This window comes from Colobus angolensis, unplaced genomic scaffold (assembly GCF_000951035.1).
Source record: "Colobus angolensis palliatus isolate OR3802 unplaced genomic scaffold, Cang.pa_1.0 Scaffold432, whole genome shotgun sequence".
NCBI classification, from domain to species: domain Eukaryota; kingdom Metazoa; phylum Chordata; class Mammalia; order Primates; family Cercopithecidae; genus Colobus; species Colobus angolensis.
The window spans coordinates 252,401-271,359 of record NW_012117733.1 but is presented as its reverse complement, the minus strand read 5'-3'; the positions used below and the strand labels follow the sequence as shown (position 1 = coordinate 271,359).

At 40.8% G+C, this 18,959-nt stretch overlaps 1 protein-coding gene across 2 annotated transcripts in view; it reads right to left on the bottom strand.

Moving 5' to 3' along the window:
- The window catches only part of SFMBT2 (Scm-like with four mbt domains 2), a 255,408-nt gene that overhangs the window by 58,025 nt on the left and 178,424 nt on the right, over positions 1–18,959 (bottom strand). Inside the window, exons 10-11 of one of the 2 annotated variants that reach the window (XM_011957049.1) lie at positions 8,615–8,697; positions 1,506–1,632 (exon numbers count right to left, since the gene is read on the bottom strand). In XM_011957049.1, the coding sequence (XP_011812439.1) occupies positions 1,506–1,632; positions 8,615–8,697 (210 nt within the window). The remainder of the gene's footprint in view (positions 1–1,505; positions 1,633–8,614; positions 8,698–18,959) is intronic. The other variant, XM_011957050.1, reaches the window with a different exon arrangement.

Below are 18,959 nucleotides of genomic sequence, written 5' to 3'. Positions count from 1 at the left end.
AAATCAGGACACTCTTACTGCTGTTTGTGTTAGGTAATTAACAGTCATAAAGCATGCTGAAAGTAGAAACTGCTAAATAAATAATGACTGACAAAGAATTTTAACCATAATGTGCTAAGTAATAAGGATAAAACATGGGCTTTTAACTTGACCATTTTTGTTTTCAAATTAATAATGCAAACAAGAGTCCAATCTCATTAAGATGGCTCAGCATAGTGTTACATAGCAAGTTAAATTTAGTAGTTACAAAGCACAGAAGGAATCTTGCTTCTCCAAGAGCAGTTCACCCAACTCTAGGTGAAGCTGTGAAAATAAAGCCATGCTCTATTCTTGTAAGCTACAGACATGTTACCACGTTGCCTGTGTCTACGCTTTCGTTAACTCCAGACAGAGGTCATTCTACTTGAAAACCCACTAAGCAATCAACTTTTTGGGAATCTCCATTTACTTCACATTGATTTTGGAACCCTAAACTTCAGTAACATTTTAAACAATTTTCTGGGAATTGGCAACACAATGATGTCAGTCACAATGACTGCTTTCCACATTTCCAGTTCCTTGTACTACAATATGTATGAGATTGTAGGCCTAAGACCTTTGCAGGCATTTTATAGATTCATAGGGAGGAAATAAAAATGGAGATCTTAGTATCAGTTCTATGATTTTCCTTCTAAACTTTTTATTCCAAGCGTGATATTGAGTAAGTCGTAAGATTTAAACTATGAACTAGGAGAGCTAACTTTGTTTTACTACTCATATCTATTCATTTTTGCATATATACTTGAAATAACTACTGAGTATTATGAAATCCTACGGAAAAAAAAATCCTATAAATCACAGAAAGATAGGAAAGCCTTGGAGATCAAATCCATTGTAATTATTTCTCACTGAAAACACACTACCTGCAAAATATGGTTTTCTACTTAAATATAAAGTCTAATCAGGATTCTGTTCACAAAATACAGCATTCTGTGAATTTTCTTACACCTGTAAATATGCTATAGCTATAAAGGGTAGTTTCAACATCACTGAACAAAGAAGCCTAAGTTCTGTTTATTCGACATTTGGGGAGAAAGTCTCCTCCAGGTACTATTTTGAGGAGGAATTGAACATCTACATCAAATTAAAGGATATTACTACATTAAAATACAAATGTACAATTTTGTCCTCATAATAACCAAGACCTGGAATCCCAGTTTTAGTGACTCACATTAATTTAATTATGATATTTGCTTTTCTAATCATAGATGTAAAAAGACCACTGTGTTCCAAACATAATTATCTTGCCAGCATCTCATTGCATGAAATTATTAGTTAAGATGAGAGCCTCTGAATAAATTTATATCTGATTAGTTTCACTTATTTAAGAACCCGGAATAATTTAAGATTTGTTTAAATGAAAGAGAAGTAAGCTCCTTCTGAGAAGGGCTGCATTCCTCCACACGTTGCCACGTCGACAAACTCTACAATCCCCCCGGCGACTGCTACCCCCAGTGAGTACGTACCTTCCAGGTGAAGCCACATCAGCCGCCCCTTCACACTCACAACGGAGGCCACACACAGTTCTCCTGGATTCCTGGGGTTCACAGCTTCAAGTTTCATGTTCTTCGTGAAACCTCGACTGAATGATGTCTGCAAGAGAAATGGGACCAACACTGAACAAGTGCTGACGCAGCAGGACAAAGCTGGGCAGATGAAGAAAGAGAAAGAAACGCATGCACATGCATCTCACATCAACAAGACAGGCTCACGTACGTGTTTGTCCTTCCCACCATTCATGAAGAAAGAACCAAGTGGTCTTCATTTTTGTTTCCCAGAAATTAGAACTATGCCTAGCACATAGTAGGTGCCTAATAATATTTGTTAAACGAGTGAGAGTATGAATTCATTGTCTTTCCAGTTCCATATGCACCCTTCCTTCTATGGGATCACTGAAGTACACACCATTTCCTCCACCTTCCTATACCCATTGATAACAGTGCAAGTGGGTACACGGAGTTTCCATCCGGCATCATTTTCCTTTAAAGGAAATGGGAAGAATATCCTTTAGAAATTTTCATAGTAAAAGGCCAGGTGCGGCGGCTCACACCCATAATCCCAGCACTTTAGGAGGCTGAGGCAGGTGGATCACTTGAGGTCAGGAGTTCAAAACCAGTCTGGCTAACACGATGAAACTCCAACTCTACTAAAATACAAAAATTAGCTGAGCATGGTGGCACATGCCTGTAATCCCAGCTACTCGGGAGGGTGAGGCAGGAGACTCACTTGAACCTGGGAGGCAGAGGTTGCAGTGAGCTGAGATCTCGCCACTGCTCTCCAGCCTGGGCAAGAGAGTGAGACCCCATCTCAAATGAAAAAAAAAAGATTTTTTTCATAATAGTGTAGGTCTTTTTGATGATGAATTCTTGTGGTTTTACTTGAAATTATCTTTATTTTCCTTTGTTCTTTTTGTTTATTGCTATTATTTATTGCTTTTATCTTTTTAAGATCACTGTAAACATTTTTACATAGAGTAAAATTCAGTCTTTTGGGTATACTGTTCTCTGAGGGTAGGGCTGTGAGACCAGCGCATTTCATTATGCAGCTATAACCACAATCAACACACAGAACCATTCCATCACCCCCAAAATGCCCTTGCACTGAGGTCCTTTGGTAATCAGTCCCTCCAAAGCACTCAATTCCTGGCAAACACCAATCTGTTTTCTGCTCTTATAATTTCCTTTATATTTCTTTATATTCTCATTATGTGAAATTTTTCCTTTATATCTATAGTTCTTAAAGTTTAGGATCAGAATCCCCGTTTTATTCTGTAAGTCATGTAAATGGACTCACACTATCTGTAGCCTTTTGAGTCTGGCTTCTTTCACTTAGCATAAAACATTGAGATTCATCCATGCTATTACATGAAATGGAAGTTTGTCCTGCTTTCTTAGCTGAGTAGTTTGTACAGATGCACTGTAGCTTATCTATCCACTTACCAGTTAAAGGACATTTGAGTTGTTTTCAGTGATTGTGATTAAACCTGCTGTAAACATTCTGGTACAACTTTTCATGTAAACATAAGTATATTAATCTGCTCAGGCTGCTGTGGCAAAATACCACAGACTGTGAAGTTTAAGCAACAAAAATTTATTTTCTCATGGTCCTGGAGGCTGGAAGTCAGACATCAGGGTGTCAGCAGGGCTGGCTTCTTCGGAGGCCTCTCTCCTTGACTTGCAGATGTTGTCTTCTCCCTGTGTCCTCATGTGGTCATGCCTCTGTGTGTATTGAGCAGTTTCTACTTTCAGCATGCTTTATGGCTGTTAATTACCTAATACAAACAGCAGTAAGAGTGTCCTGATTTTTATAGGTGGAGAAACTAGCTAAGCCATTAAGATCATCTTCTTCATCTTCTTTTTTTTTTTTTTTTTTTAGACAGGGTCTCATTTGTCACCCAGGCTTGAGTGTAGTGGCATGATCTCGGCTCACTGCAACCTCTGCCTCCTGGGTTCAAGCGATTATCCTGCCTCAGCATCCTGAGTAGATGGGACTATAGGAATGCCCCACCACGCCCAACTAATTTTTTTTGTATTTTTAGTAGAGCTGGGGTTTCACCATGTTGGCCAGGCTGATCTTGAACTCCTGATATCAAGTGATCTGCCCACCTTGGCCTCCCAAAGTGCTGTGATTACACGTTTGAACCACTGAGCCTGGCCCCCTCTTTTCTTATGAGGACATCAGTCACACTGGATGAGGGTCTACCCATAGGACCTCATTTTATTTTAATCACTTCTTTAAAAACTATATCTCCAAAGACACTCACATGCTGAGGTATTGAGGGTTAGGATTTGAACATATGAATTTGGGGGAGGCACAATCCAACCCATGCCATTAAGTTTGCCTTTCTCTAGAGATGGGGCTGCTAGACCATATGGTAAATGAATGTTTAACCTTCTAGGAAGCTGCCAAAATGTTTGCCAAAGTTACTACAGCATTTTGCATTCCTATGACCAGTGTATGAGACTTTTAGTTGCTACACATCCTCATCAGCACCTGGTATTGCCAGTTTTTCCAAATCCAGTCCTTGTAATAGGTATCTAGTGGTGTCTCGTGGTGGTGTTAGCTTGCATTTGCCCTGCTGACTACTGATGCTGAGCATGTTTTCCCATGTTTTTCTGTCATCCATACAGCTTCTTTGGTGAAACGTCTTTTTTTATTCTTATTCAGCCACCTCTTCTGGATCTTCAATTCTACATGATAATTGTCCCTCAGATCCTGAGATTCCACTTGTCCTTCATTTCCCTGTCCATCTTCTTCTGTTTTACAGACAAAATAATTTCTATCTTCAAGGTCATGGACTCTTTCCTCTATCTTCCCGGTTAAGCTAATCCAATAAATTTGTTGATTTCAAATATTGTATTTTTAGGTTCTAGAATTTCTCTTTTTTACAGTTTCTACTTCTTCTCTGGGACTTCCTATATTTTCATTCATTAGAGAATATTTTTCTTTATATCTACAGCTCTTAAACTGTAGGATCAGAATCCTCTTGAAAACCTTTAAAAAATATAAACTTCTGGGCTTCTTCCCAAAGTTTTGATTCAGTCAATTGTAGATAGAGCCAGAGAATGTGTATTTCTGAAAAGTGCCCAGGTGATACTGAGGCTGCTGGTCTCAGGCCCACCCTTTAAGGACCACTGCTTTACATCACACTTAGTTATAATAGGGGCTTGAAAATACTTGTCTGCTAATTCCAACATCTGGGTCATGATGGGTTTAGTCTATGTTTGGTTTAGTCTATGTTGATTATCTTTTCTACTGATAATGAGGCTGATTTTCCCATTTCTTCTTTTCTATTGGGAATGAGGCTGATTTTCCCATTTGTCTTGAGCAATGTGGGAATTAAAGAGTGGATATTTTAAATGTTATGTTGTGGCAAGTCTGGATTATATTATATTCCTATCAAGAGTGTCAACTTTTCTATTTTAGCAAGCTATCACCTTGGTTGGACTGAAACTACAGACTCTGTCTCTTGAGAAGCAGCTCAAATCTCAATTGATTTCACCTCTCCTAGGCTGCTTGGAGTCTTCCTGGCACCTACATGATTCAGGGATCACCACAAAAACCTAGACAGAATTTACACATAGAATCTGGGGTTCCCAATCCTGGTTTTCCACTGTCTGAGTCTCCCCTCACTTTCCAGGATCTGTGGCTGCCCAAATTTTGTAATGTGGTTCATCAGGCCAGAGAGACAATGAATTTTATAACACTCTCTAAGTTATCCCACATGTTGTCAACTGTGGCTGCCCTCAGGCTAAAAGTCTGCAAAAAATGGGACAATTCCCCCATGCTGTTCCCTTCTTCCAGTCTCCTGTTTTCCTGCCTGCTTTTGTTCATGTTCCACTACCCTTAAATAGTCGTTTTTGGTCCTGTGTCCAGACCTCAGAGCTGCTCTACATGCAGAAGGTTCAGTTCAGTATGAGCTTACTCAGCCAATACTGAAAATATTATTTTAAAATAAATATAAAATTTTCCCAAATTGCCAACTACTATAAATTATCATCAGCCATGTTACAACACTATAGATCTATATACTTATGGATACTGAGATAAACAGGTTCCTATAAGGAACAGAGACTACTTCTTTTTCTGACTTACGGAAAGAAATCAAGGTAATTCACATTTACATGTCTTTTTCTAAAACTTAATCTGAAAAATACAATTATATCTTTATGTAACCTGAAAAAAACTGATCCAATGCATGTTAAGAAATCAACTGGCTCCATGTCTTTACGTTTCTTTGGAAATAGGAAGCAAAGATCTTCTAGGTGGGTTATTTGTTTCTGCAAGTTACCTGGTCTCACCCACAGCTATTATGTATTGAACTTCCTTCTGAAAATACAATTCCATCGGCCGCTTGAAAAACCTCTAAGTAAGTTAAAATGCATTTATCCTTCTTAACAAGGGAAAGCTACAACCACATAACCTATTTTCATTTCAATCCACCGCTTGAGGGTAATTTATGAAGGATCAATAGCAAAACTGTTACCTGTGAGTTTATTTACCAAGCATTTTACTGTGTCGATCACTTTCATAACAGCCTCCGTTAAACATCCCTGGGGAAATGTCTTCCACATATTCAATTCCACACTAGCTCTCCTCTAATACACAGGAGATGTGTGATTAAAAAATGAAGTCGTAACATGCATTCCATTAAAGAGCACTCGTAGCAAGCTAACAAACTCAGCAAAGCACCGCCAGTGCAGTGCATACGTCAACGATCCTCTCTATTACATAAACGGAGTGCCAGAAACGAAGGCATTCCTGCGGAACATGCCTGCAGATTCATCCAAACAGAGAGCAACTTGGTGACCAAATCCTGAAAGCTCAGAAGCCACCTGGGAATGTGGTGACTTACTCTACCACTCAAAGCCATGTGGACAACTCCTGGCTGCGAATGGGAACAGATGACTGATAAAAAGAAGGTTTAGTGGGACTGCGTTGCCATAGAAGAAATCACTCTTTAAATATAGAATGAGAGAGAGAGAGAGAAGGATTTTCTTCCAAAAGTTAATGGTTCTGGGAAGGAATATTTCTCTTTGTACCTTGTCAGGTACAAAGCACAATCTCAAAAGGGTTTTAGGGTGCTATAAGATGTTTCTGCGACCCTAAATGAAAGCAGACAAGCCAGCAGATTCTGTGACTGTGACATCAATACAATGAGAAGTCAAGACAGCACAGGACATCAAAGCTTTCAGAGTTAACCAGCTGCAGTCCTCATGGGGGCATGGTTATGCAGCCAGCCCTGTCACCTAAACACACACCACTTGGTTCTTCAAGATACAGAGAAACTGCTCTTGTGCAAAGGCAACATCATTCAGTGGCAATCCTAGGGAGAGCCAGGACTGGGAACCACAAATGGGAACCACAATTCTACGTGTAAGTTCTGCCTAGATTTTTTTACTGCTCCCTGGATCACGCAGGTGCCAGGTAGACTCCAAGCAGCCTAGATAAGGGGAGAACTCAGTTGAGATTTGAGCAGCTTCTCAAGGTTGTTCAATCACAGAAGGATCCTTGATTTCTAACCTTGCTACTGACGTGCTTCTGTATTTACAAGTACCAAGTGACCCAACCATCAACGTACTGAACCCTCCAAACTCTGATGTTGACTTGAGCTCACTTTTGAACTCCCTATTCCGCCACCCCTTTCTTGCTTCATTTTTCATATCGTTATGTCTAGAACGCAAAGATAGGTGCAGCAGCAATGAACCCGCAAGCTCCAGGAGCACAAGCTCAGCAAACAAGTCTCTGACCAGCCAGGGCTTTGCACTGTCGTTACAGATCTCAATTAAGAGGAGACTATCATCTTTTTGTCTTAACATAAATTAACTCTCCTAACTAAAAGCACATTGAACACAGTAGACTATACATTTAAGCCTAATTCTTAAAACAGAGATAACTGATATCTCTACTCATAGTTCCTAGGGTTGAAGAATTATTGATAATTTTGTGAACTACAGTCACGTACTGCATGGTGACGCTTCAGTCAATGATGAACTGCGTATATAATGGTGGTCCCATGTGATTATATGGTTGTACCACGTAACCTAGGCTATGTGGTATAAGCTATACCATCCAGGCCGTGGATGAATCTCAAAGCTGTATGTAGCACAGGCTATACCATCTAGGCCTGTGTAGGTACAAAGTACACTCTATGACATTCACACAACAATGAAGTGGCCTGATGATGCATTTCTCAGAATATACCCCCATCATTAAGCAACGCATGACTGTAGTTTATAAAATGACCTCCTATACCTCTGTAAGCATATGCATGTGCACAAACACTCATTGCTACTTCATGTGTCACAAAAATCCTATTACTATGTTCCAATAAGCTCTGAATGACCCAGGTAGTTGCTTACAGTTAACAAAGCACAAAAGTCACTAGCACCTTACTGGACATCAAAGAAAGCATTAAAGCCATCAAAATAAGTAAGACTGCATTTTAAGACTAGGCCTCAGGAGCAAACACTCCCCTATCAGTGGGCTCATGGATAAGATGCTACACAGCAAGTGTTCCTCTAACAGGCACAGATGGCCAGCTGTCCACCAAAACGGGTCCTCTTCGCTCCAGAGCCCAGAATCACAGTCGGGCAGCAAGCCCAGGCAGGACCCACTTACTGGCCTCACCTGTGACGTGGTGCAGCCAAGCAACAAGCTTCCACCAGTAGAAAGTAAACAGCAGTAACATACACTGCTATCAGGCTGCAGTATTTAGAACTAGTGATACCTTCTCCTTCATCTCTTTTCCTTCTGCGGGTTAGGTTACTCACCAAGATGAGAACCACCTATTAATCAGGAAAACCCTGGACTCTTCCATAAGTGAGACTTGGCCATCACCTTTTAGCACATTCCAGCAACTGTGCATTTATTAGTCAATTTGTTAGCACAGACCACATCACCCTAGCAAATACACAACCTGAAAGCAGAGCTTTCCAAAAACTACAGACATTTTGTAGTTCTCCAGTGCATAGTAATACTCCAACTTTGCTTCAGCAATACAAAGCAAGTTCTAAAACTCATGGTAAACAAAATCTATGATTTTTAAAAATTAGGTAAGAGAGAAGCTTCTTACATTTCTGAAGCAGAAGGGAGGAGCTTCCTGCGCCCCATGCTGCTTGTGATAATCTGCCCAGTCGAAGTCCTGGCCAGAGTAACCTGGGAATGAAAAAACACAGAGAAAACAGTGTACATTAAGCAAAATTCCAGACAGATGAGCAAAATCAGAAGGGGTGTAAGTTTAGGCCCTCAAAAGATAATATCCTTTGATGCCTAACAGCACTTCAGATTCCATAAGCTCAGATGAAATATTTTGGATAAATTAAAGTACTAAACACAGGTAAACCATCGTTACCATAAAACGGTATCTGAAGCCAGGTGAGGAAGGGTGGAACTTACCTATGGTGGCGCCAGCCAGTGGGGGATTTGCCATAAGGGGGAAGAGCTGAGATGGGATATGACATAAAACACACTCTCACCACTCACTGTGCAGAAATAGACAATGACGTCTCCCTTATGGGAAGCCTGAGTTCATGGGAGCTCACCTTTCAGTGTCTTTACGGAAAACATGAGATTTTACTGGGGAAAAAAAAAACACTACCAGGGATGACTTTTAAAAAAGTAACAGAAGGCAGAGAAGAGAGCAATAAAGAGTAGAGGGTTTGGAGAGAAAGCTCCCAGAGAAATGAGGGAAGGGGAGGAAGGCAAACGTTGCCCTGACTTGCTAAGGCTGAAGGAACATGAGAATCGCGGGACGCAGCTCTCTGCTGCAAAGCTCTGGGGGCAGTTTGGATATACTGAGAGAGGCATCTGAACAACAACTCTTCATATACACTGAATGTAACCAAATACAGATCCTACTAAAGGGGCTTCTTTCTTTTCTCTTTCTTTCTCCTTCCCTCCTTCCTTCCTTCCTTCCTTCCTTCCTTCCTTTCTTTTCTTTTCTTTCTTGTCACTTCATTTTGTAGGGAAGGGGGAAGATGCAACTACATAAATGTCCATCATGATCATGGCAAGACAGGAGAAGAGGTGAGAGAAAAGAGGCCTGAATTATACCTAAGAAAGGCATAACCCAGGGAGGAAAATGCCTCTTAATGGGAGTCTTATCGGCACAAAAACAAACCAATGGACACGCAAGGGAAAAGGAGTGAGGTGTCAAAACCTTCCTGTAAAAAAACAAAGGAAAAACACAGCCCAACTGTGATTCGCTGACGTGAGTAAATGCCCCAGTATCTTCATTGATGGTGCTCTCTGTTGGCTGAAATCCAAGTGAAGTAAATCTCTAAGGGATTTCTTATGTTTTATTATCCAAATCCCCCAGGTTCTTTTCCCCGTATTGTCACAGATTCTATGAGTGCAGATTCATTTATGATAAGGACTTTTAGTTACTAAGTCAGATGCAGAGGGACTACGGAAATTCATTATTAAGGAAACTCAAGATACTGAAGATACTGATTGCCTCTACTTGTATTCCCAAGCAAAAAAAATTGGAATTATTTTCATTAAGCAAGCTCAATATATCCTATTTTTTGTTGTTTCTGTTTTTGTTTTTTGAGACAGAGTCTTGCTCTGTTGCCCAGGCTGGAGTGCAGTGGCACGATCTCGGCTCACTGCAACCTCTGCCTCCCAGGTTCAAGTAATTCTCCTGCCTCAGCTTCCTGAGTAGCTGGGACTACAGACACCTGCCACCACTCCTGGCTAATGTTTACATTTTTTGTAGAGACACGATTTCACTATATTGGCTGGGCTGGTCTTGAGCTCCTGACCTTGTGATCCACCCGCCTTGGCATCCCAAAGTGCTGGGATTACAGACATGAGCCACCCTGCCAAGCCCTATTTTTTTTTTTTTTTTTTTTTTTAAGATGGGAAGGGTGACAGTTAACCAAAAAACCAGCTGTGCTTCTCGGGTACCAGAGACCGACCCATGACCTTCTCATATCCCGCTGACCATCAGTGGCAGGTCCCCTTCTTTCTTTTTTTTTTTTTTTTTTTTTTTTTTTTGAGACTGAGTCTCGCTGTCGCCCGGGCTGGAGTGCAGTGGCCAGATCTCAGCTCAATGCAAGCTCCGCCTCCCGGGTTTACGCCATTCTCCTGCCTCAGCTTCCCGAGTAGCTGGGACTACAGGCGCCCGCCACCTCGCCCGGTTAGCTTTTTTTTGTATTTTTTAGTAGAGACGGGGTTTCACCGTGTTAGCCAGGATGGTCTCGATCTCCTGACCTCGTGATCCGCCCGTCTGGGCCTCCCAAAGTGCTGGGATTACAGGCGTGAGCCACCGCGCCCGGCCCCCCTTCTTTCTTAAGACAGCTGTTTCATTCTATAAAGACTGAAAATTCTTTCCAGCCACTTTCAAAGAAGTTCTTCGAGTTCTTCCACCTGCCCGTTCTCCTGCCCTTCTCTCCAAAGCTCCCCTCCAGCTAAATGGCTCTTGCATCAGAGGTTTCTGGACAGGACCAAAGTCGACTTTCTTCTGAACCTTTTTAAACACAACAGAACACATCTCACAAATTACAAGGTAATGTAATGTGAGTTTCTCCACAATTAAGAAAACCTTCCACTCTGAGTGTAGTTTCTCTGGAGCTGTCTGGATCAAAGCCTCGCATTACCGTAGAAGAATTAGCCTCAAGACACTTCAAGCGGAGAAGTTTCCTAACAGGACAAAGGGCCTGGAACTGGAGAAGAGGGTATCCAGGTTTAAGACCCAGCTCTTCCAGTAATGGGATGGAGCCAGGAAAAAGTAGATTAAATCTTCTGTGCCCCACTTTCCTCATCCACAAATTCACAAATTCACAAATTAAAAAGAAAAGCAGCTGGGCGCGGTGGCTCACACCCATAATCCCAGCACTTTGGGAGGCTGAGGCAGGTGGATCACGAGGCCAGGAGTTTGACACCAGCCTGACCAACATCGTGAAACCTCGTCTCTACCACAAATACAAAAATTAGGCAGATGTGGTGGTGTGCGCCTGTAATCCCAGCTACTCAGGAGGCTGAGGCAGGAGAATTGCTTGAACCCGGGAGGCAGAGGTTGATGTGAGCTGACATCACACCACTGCACTCCACCCTGGGCAACAGAGCAAGACTCTGTCTCTCAAAAAACGAAATAAAAATAAATAAAGTAAATAAAGAGAAAAGCTTTTAGATCCCTCTGCCATTGCATTCTGATTCAGAGCCACCATTACTAATTATTTTATTGTTGCTACTAAGGACTTTTTCCCCCAACTCTCCGTGGTTAATTCCCTTCTCTGCTCCTAAAAGAAAAGTGCAATGTGACTGGATGATGAGCAGTTACCTAACAAGGCATTCCTCTAAGAAGACCTCATGACTCCATCCTTGAAGATACATCTCTGTAACACAATGATCTCGTCTGTCTGGGGTTTGGAAGATGGACTTTGTTAAAGTCAAGATCTCCTTCTGGGGCCGGGCGCGGTGGCTCAAGCCTGTAATCCCAGCACTTTGAGAAGCCGAGACGGGCGGTTCACGAGGTCAGGAGATCGAGACCATCCTGGCTAACACGGTGAAACCCCATCTCTACTAAAAAAATACAAAAAACTAGCCGGGCGAGGTGGCGGGCGCCTGTAGTCCCAGCTACTTGGGAGGCTGAGGCAGGAGAATGGCGTAAACCCGGGAGGTGGAGCTTGCATTGAGCTGAGATCCGGCCACTGCACTCCAGACCGGGCGACAGAGTGAGACTCTGTCTTAAAAAAAAAAAAAATCTCCTTCTGTTCCACTATCTCTTCCTGGACCTCTGCTATTTCCTGAGTTAATTTCAAGAGTGAAGAAAACTTGATGAGATCACTGGGGTGGGGAGGAGGGAAATGAGAGAAAACTATAGAGAAAAATAGCAAAGCATTTTCTGATACAGCCTGGCATGTGGGTAATCTTTATGGTCCATACATATTCAGGTAAAACTTTCCAACCTGGAAGTCACCGCTATTCCCTACACAGAGACGTTAAGCTGGGCTTTCTATAATTAACTTCTAACGAGCTTCAACCCATTTTATAAAATGTCATGCCCCATGTTTTCTTGGACCTACATTCAAGCCTTCTATCTATTCATCCAGTCCTCCACACTTTGTCTATGGAGAGCCATTTCTAATCTGATAATTTCTAGATAAAATCAAGTCTTGCTGGGTATGTCCTAAGCAACAGTTAATTATTCTGCCCCTAGAACATGCTCATTTCCTTGACATTCCAACAACTTAGACTCCTCCTTCCCCTCCTCCTCCTCTTCGGGACCTTTACTCACTTCATCACTTCAAATTCTTTTCCTTTGGGCTGATAATGAGCTCTCTTTGTAAGGCAGTTTTGTGACAGCTCAGAAAATAACTGCGACATAAAAACAAATTGCTGTGGATGGTATAATAGAGACGACAGGGTCAATTATACTCATTAATCAACAAAGACAGAACAAGAAGTACTAAGGCTTAACTGTGGAAAGGAAAACATGTTTTAAACCTGGAGGGAGGGAGGAAAATAGCAGAGGGGAGAAGAAACTGAGAGGAAATAAAACCCCTTAGGCAATTAAAATTTGCAGCAAGCTTCCCTGAGAGACTGCTGAACTACAACCATTAGATTTATTTAAGCTTTTATTAGTGTTTATTCTGAATGAAGTTTCAACCCTTACAGGTCCAAAAGGGAAGAGGTTGATGACCCATTTCCCTTGGATACATATTAATTGACATAAAACAGCTCTATTTGCACACATCATTATTGGCAGTGCAAGTGGACAATTCTTTGGAAAAACTATTTGGCATTAAAAAAACTCCTACCCTTTGACACAACCATTTCACTTCTGGGAACTTATCCCATAAAAGTGACCCTAAAAACCGAAAAAGGTGTTATACAGGAAGACACTTACGGCATTATGATTAGTAACACTGGAGGAAAAAAAATGAAATAACTTTCTGTGCAGTAATAGAAAATGAGATGAGACTTCTCCAAGTCTGTGGAATGCCACGCAGGCATGAAACTACATGTAGTTTTAAAAAATTCACAAAAATAATTGCTATGACTTTAGATGAAAAGACTGCTATAAACATACACAGAATATTAGATTTATATAAAATATGCAAAGATGAAGACCAGAGAAAATGTACAAAAACCCTAATAATAAATATTACAATAATTGTTGGGTGGTAGGACTCTTGGCTACTTTCTTCTTTGACTTCTTTGTATTTTCCAACTTTTCAATAACGATCACAAAATTATTTCATTAATAAAAAAGTATCTGGAAACACAGAATCTTTGCCCTATTCTAAATGATAATTAAGGCATGGTTGATCAATCCAGAGTCCACTCAGCACATGAAATACACCATGGCTGCCTCCCCTCAGCCTTCCTCCAGCTTTGCCAGTAGAATCCTGATATCCAGTTCCTGGAGGAGGTGAATCGGGACAATCTTGAGACACTCATGGTGGCCATATGCCCTTTTCAGGAGGCTTAAGATGGGTAGGAGATGGGTTTACAGAAAAAAATTCTCTCTCTAACAAAAGAGACATGCAGGAATAAAAACTCCTCTTCTATCCTGGGTGGCTATGAAAAAACATACACAATCTTAATAAAAAATAAAAATAGCAAAGGAATACCATGTTTGCTATCTACCTGGCTGGCAAAATGAAAAACAACACTAAGAATCCACCATTCTAAAGGCTGTCAGGAAGCAGGTGCTTTTATGTGTCTGTGGTTGGAGTGTAACGTTAAAAACCACTGTAATGTCAATTTGGTACTGTGTCAAAATCCTCAGGCTCCAGCAACTACTGGGAGTAACAGACACACAGCCTGATGCCGATAACACAGTGAGGTAAAAGCAAGAATAGAGGGGCACTCGGTGAGGAAAGAAGGCTCTGAAGATCTCACCACTGCAGAGCAAACAGCTCCATAGAGAGATCTTCCTCACCCCAGAGAATGTTTACTCTATTAAATGTTAGAAGAGCATGAGTAAATAGCAAGCTTATTTAGTTTTCAGTTCCACCTTCCTTGGAAAGGAAAAGTGATACAATCATCTTCGAAGTCAGCAAATACCAGGACCCAGATATGTGCATAAATGTTGATGCCACAGAACATAAATTCTAAGAACAGGTTCTCAGTGCTTTCCCAGAAAGTTTCACAACTCACAGAGCGCACTTCGGGGCATTTTTGCAATGCCTCTCTCTTCCGATTGAAAGCTGATCTTTCTCCTTTCAAGCCCAAGTTTTTAATGTTTTTGAGGCAACTAACATTCCTTGAACACCCACTAAAGCCAGGGGCTCTGTGGCATCACTTTAGGGGATGAATGTTCCATGGCCCAGGCAGGGAGGCAAGACTGCACAGACCTCAGCTGGCAGAACCAGTCCTGGGCGCCAGTCTGTCTATTCCAGAAAACAACTTTCTCAACGTTGCCTCCATCTGTTTCACAAACGAGTTTCTGTACATTGCAGGCTTATAGGCAGGACAGCAAAATCACCAGCGACTGACTAAAGCATTTGTTCTTGTCCATGCTGTTTGCTAAAAACCTACAACCTCCCTCTTGAAATCTTCTAGCTACCTCCACATTCTTGGGTGATATTCCATTTTAAGCCCTCCTTGATGCTGAGCTTTAAAAGTGACACTTTCATTCATTCCCAATTGAATTATTCTGTGTTTTTATGTTCATGCATGGAACAGTACAGGAAAAAAAAGAAAAAAAACAGAAAATAAGGAAGATAAACAAGTAAGATAATAATATAAGCACTAGCCATACCACCTTCCTTATCTTTTAAAACATTATGTTGAGAAATACTTAATCTTGATCATGGTATGACACTTCATATACTTCTCTGCTGAGGAAATGTTCCACATGTTATTTTGAATTGTAAACAAAATGTTAGGGGACACAGGTATGTGCCCAGGATGGGGTCTAACATATAAATATCAGCTGTCAATGGGCAAAAACAACTTACATATCCTGAAGAATGAAGTGAATTTAGGGATAAACATAAAAGGTTCTTAGTTTTCAACAATCAGAAGTATTTTCAGATATTAAAAATGATCCAAAGAGTTTACTATCCCAACTCTTTTCAATCAAAAGTAACCTTTTTGCTCAAGAATGAATCAGAAAGCTAGAAATGAGACTTGCTTCCAAGTCCAGTAGCCAGGTGAGACGATCTGACAGTCTCCCTACAGATATTCAGATGAAACACATTTTTGAAAAATTACACAGCCCAAGTGAAAGGAAGAAAATCTCCAGACACACACACGCACACACACACACACACACACACCAAAAACAAAAAACAAACAAACAAAAAACCTGAAAGAGCCCTGAAACCAGAGCTAAGCAGCCCAGCCCAGAGGGCAGAGGACAGCCTGGCTCAAGAGAGATGAGCAGGAGGACCTGAGGCTACTACTTACATGTGGCTCCAGGCAGCAGCGCAGTCTATGAAAATAGAACCAGACAAACTAAGCTGACTGGATCAGAGAGGCAACAGAAATGGGCTAAGTACATACGGTTCTGAAGAAGAAAAAAGGAGATCATGCACCTCCCCAGGGCAGTGGCACACATGGATGTGGGGTCCAGCTTTCCAATTCCATGGGACACAGACTAAGAAATTAATATCAAACTCAGCCACTCATTCCTTGAATAACCAGGGACACCTTCATGGACCAGACATTGTTTTTGGTGTTGGGGATGTAGCAGTGAACAAAAGATATTTTAAAAATACCCTTGACCCCATGAAGTTTATTTCCTAGTGGGTGGATAGAGACAGTAACAAATAAATATAGATTGAAGAGATGACTTCAATCCAGGGTACATGGAACTGCCACATAAATAACAAACCACCACTGAAATTAGTTGACAATCAACAATCACAAACCATATAAGGAAACAAACCAACTTGAGGGAGGGCCAGAGAAATGTACTTTAATGCAAAATGCCTTATCAGGAAAAAAGAGAGCTTCCACCAGTTTAATGATCTTGAATCTGAACACCTTAACACAACTTCAAACACACACATGCACACCACACTACACACCACACACACACACCACACACATACAGACACATACCACACAGACTTAGCACACATACACATCACATATTAGACACACACACAAAACCCACATATACACACTGCACAAACATATCCATCACAAAAACAAAGAGAAGCTAACATCCTCAATCTCAAAATAATATTTTACAGTACCATTTGGAAATTTACAGAACAATAGATAAAAATATAGTGAGGATATAGAAAACCTGAATACTTTAATAAATAAACTTGACCTGATCAATGACGTGACAATAAATCTGAAAATGCAGCTAAAACAGACACTACTGTAAAATACATGTACATTACCAAAACTATCTCACAAATGGTTAACCCGAGTAAACTTATATCCACTAAAGGAAATAAATTCACACTCAATAAAACACCAACATCACCAGCTCCAGATAGGTTTATAAGACAGTTTTTCCAAACTGTCAAGTATAACATAAGTCGTATCTCACACAAACTGTTTTTCAGACAGTTTAGAAAGGTAGCTAGATATGACATAAATATACAAAATCAGTGGTGTTCTCTTATACCAGCTGACAGCCAATAAGAAATGAAAAGAAATCCCATTCACCACAGCAAGCAGAAGGATAAGGTACCGAGGAAATATTCCAAGAAAAGATTGCAAGTTATAAAAAGATAATATAAGAAAATATCAATTTCTCTAAATCTGTAAATTCAATGCAATGCCAAAATCCAATGTGTCTCTTTACAGAACCTTACAAACCAATGCTAAAATTCATGTACAAGAATGACCTGCCAAAAACAACCAAGAAATGTTGAACAAAAATAAAGAAAAAGTGACTCAACTAATAGATATCAATACTATATTATTATAAAGTAATAACAATTTGTTCAGGGCTATACAAACAGACTGAAGAGGCAGAATAACAAAGAACAGGGTTAAGAGTCACACCCACAAAGGGATGAATCCATGACAGTGGTGGCATTATAAATCAAAGAGGAAACAGCAGACCATTCAACAAACGATGCGGAGACAAGTGGAGAAATGAAAAACTTCAATTCTATCCAAGCAAGAAAAATAAGATAGTTTTCCGTCCTCATGCCAATACAAAAATCAAATTCAAGTAGGTTGCAGATCTAAACATGGAAAAATAAAATTGCAACAGTTTTAAAGAAAACACATCAGTAGGAAGGGATTCTAAAGATATACAAACAATGCATACAGGGAAAGATGGCTGTTTGACTACATTACAATTTACGACTTCAATATGCCATTACAAAAACCATTAAAAAGCAAAGAAACAAGCCAGACTAGGTTATTTGTGTGAAGCACACTGCTGAGAAAGGATTCATGTTAGAACACATGAACTACTTCTATGATCAAAAGAAAATGGGTTGAGGAAGAAAACCACAAATGGCCAATAAGGGTAGGATGCAGTGCCCAACCATCCTAGTGATCAGGACCACCTCGTTGAAACAAGGAGATCTGCTTCACTCCCCTCAGAGGGGCCATGCTTAACCCTGGGAACACCGCAAAACAGTGAGGGTGACACAAAACGGGAATGCTCAAACACCACATTAGAAATGTAAACTAACACCACTATCTACGGAATTCCAGCAATTCCACATTTAGGAATATCCCCTGAAAGCACCTCTTACACTTGGGGACATTGGATGTACCTTTGAGGATCACTTGCAATAGGGAAACCTGGAAATGCCTTCCATGTTCACCAACAGAAAATGGAATTTTCAAATATTACAGTATATTCATAAAGCAGGCAAAATGAATAAACAATCTACATGCCCCAACATGGAAAAAAATCTGAAAAATGTTAATAAAAAGTTACATAAAGATATGCATAGCACATTATATATGTACATAGTCAAATAAGGTCTATTTTAATTTGACTGTAATAAAAACAATGATACTGGTAAGGCATAAACAAAGAAGCCTATGCAGTTATGTCATAAAAGCATGTAATCTTTAGGAGGGTGCTCACCTTGCAGAGGATGACGGGTGAAAGGGTGAGGTGGAAGAGAATGGGGACAGAGCTTCAATTCATTCAACCTCAACAAATACCTACCAAGTGCCACCCACTATTCCAACTACTGAGGATCACTGGTGGGTGACTGACAAACACCCACGCAGCTCTGGATCTTTCATTTTAGTGGGGGAGATGAATGAAAAACAAGACAAACAAGGCAAAGAGATGCAAATGTTGGGAGTGGTGGTTTGCTACTGAGATTGAACAGGGAAGCCCAGAAAGATGGCTTCAAGCAGGCAGCACTTGAGTCAAGACTGAATCAGGTGAAGGGCATCTGCGCAGAAGGAACAGCAGGTGCCACATCAAGGAGAGGAGAGTGACTAGGAGAGACTGCGTGGGGAGTCGAGAGATAAGGCTGGACAGGGCAATGGAAGTCAGCACATCTGGGTGCTGTCGGCTGTTG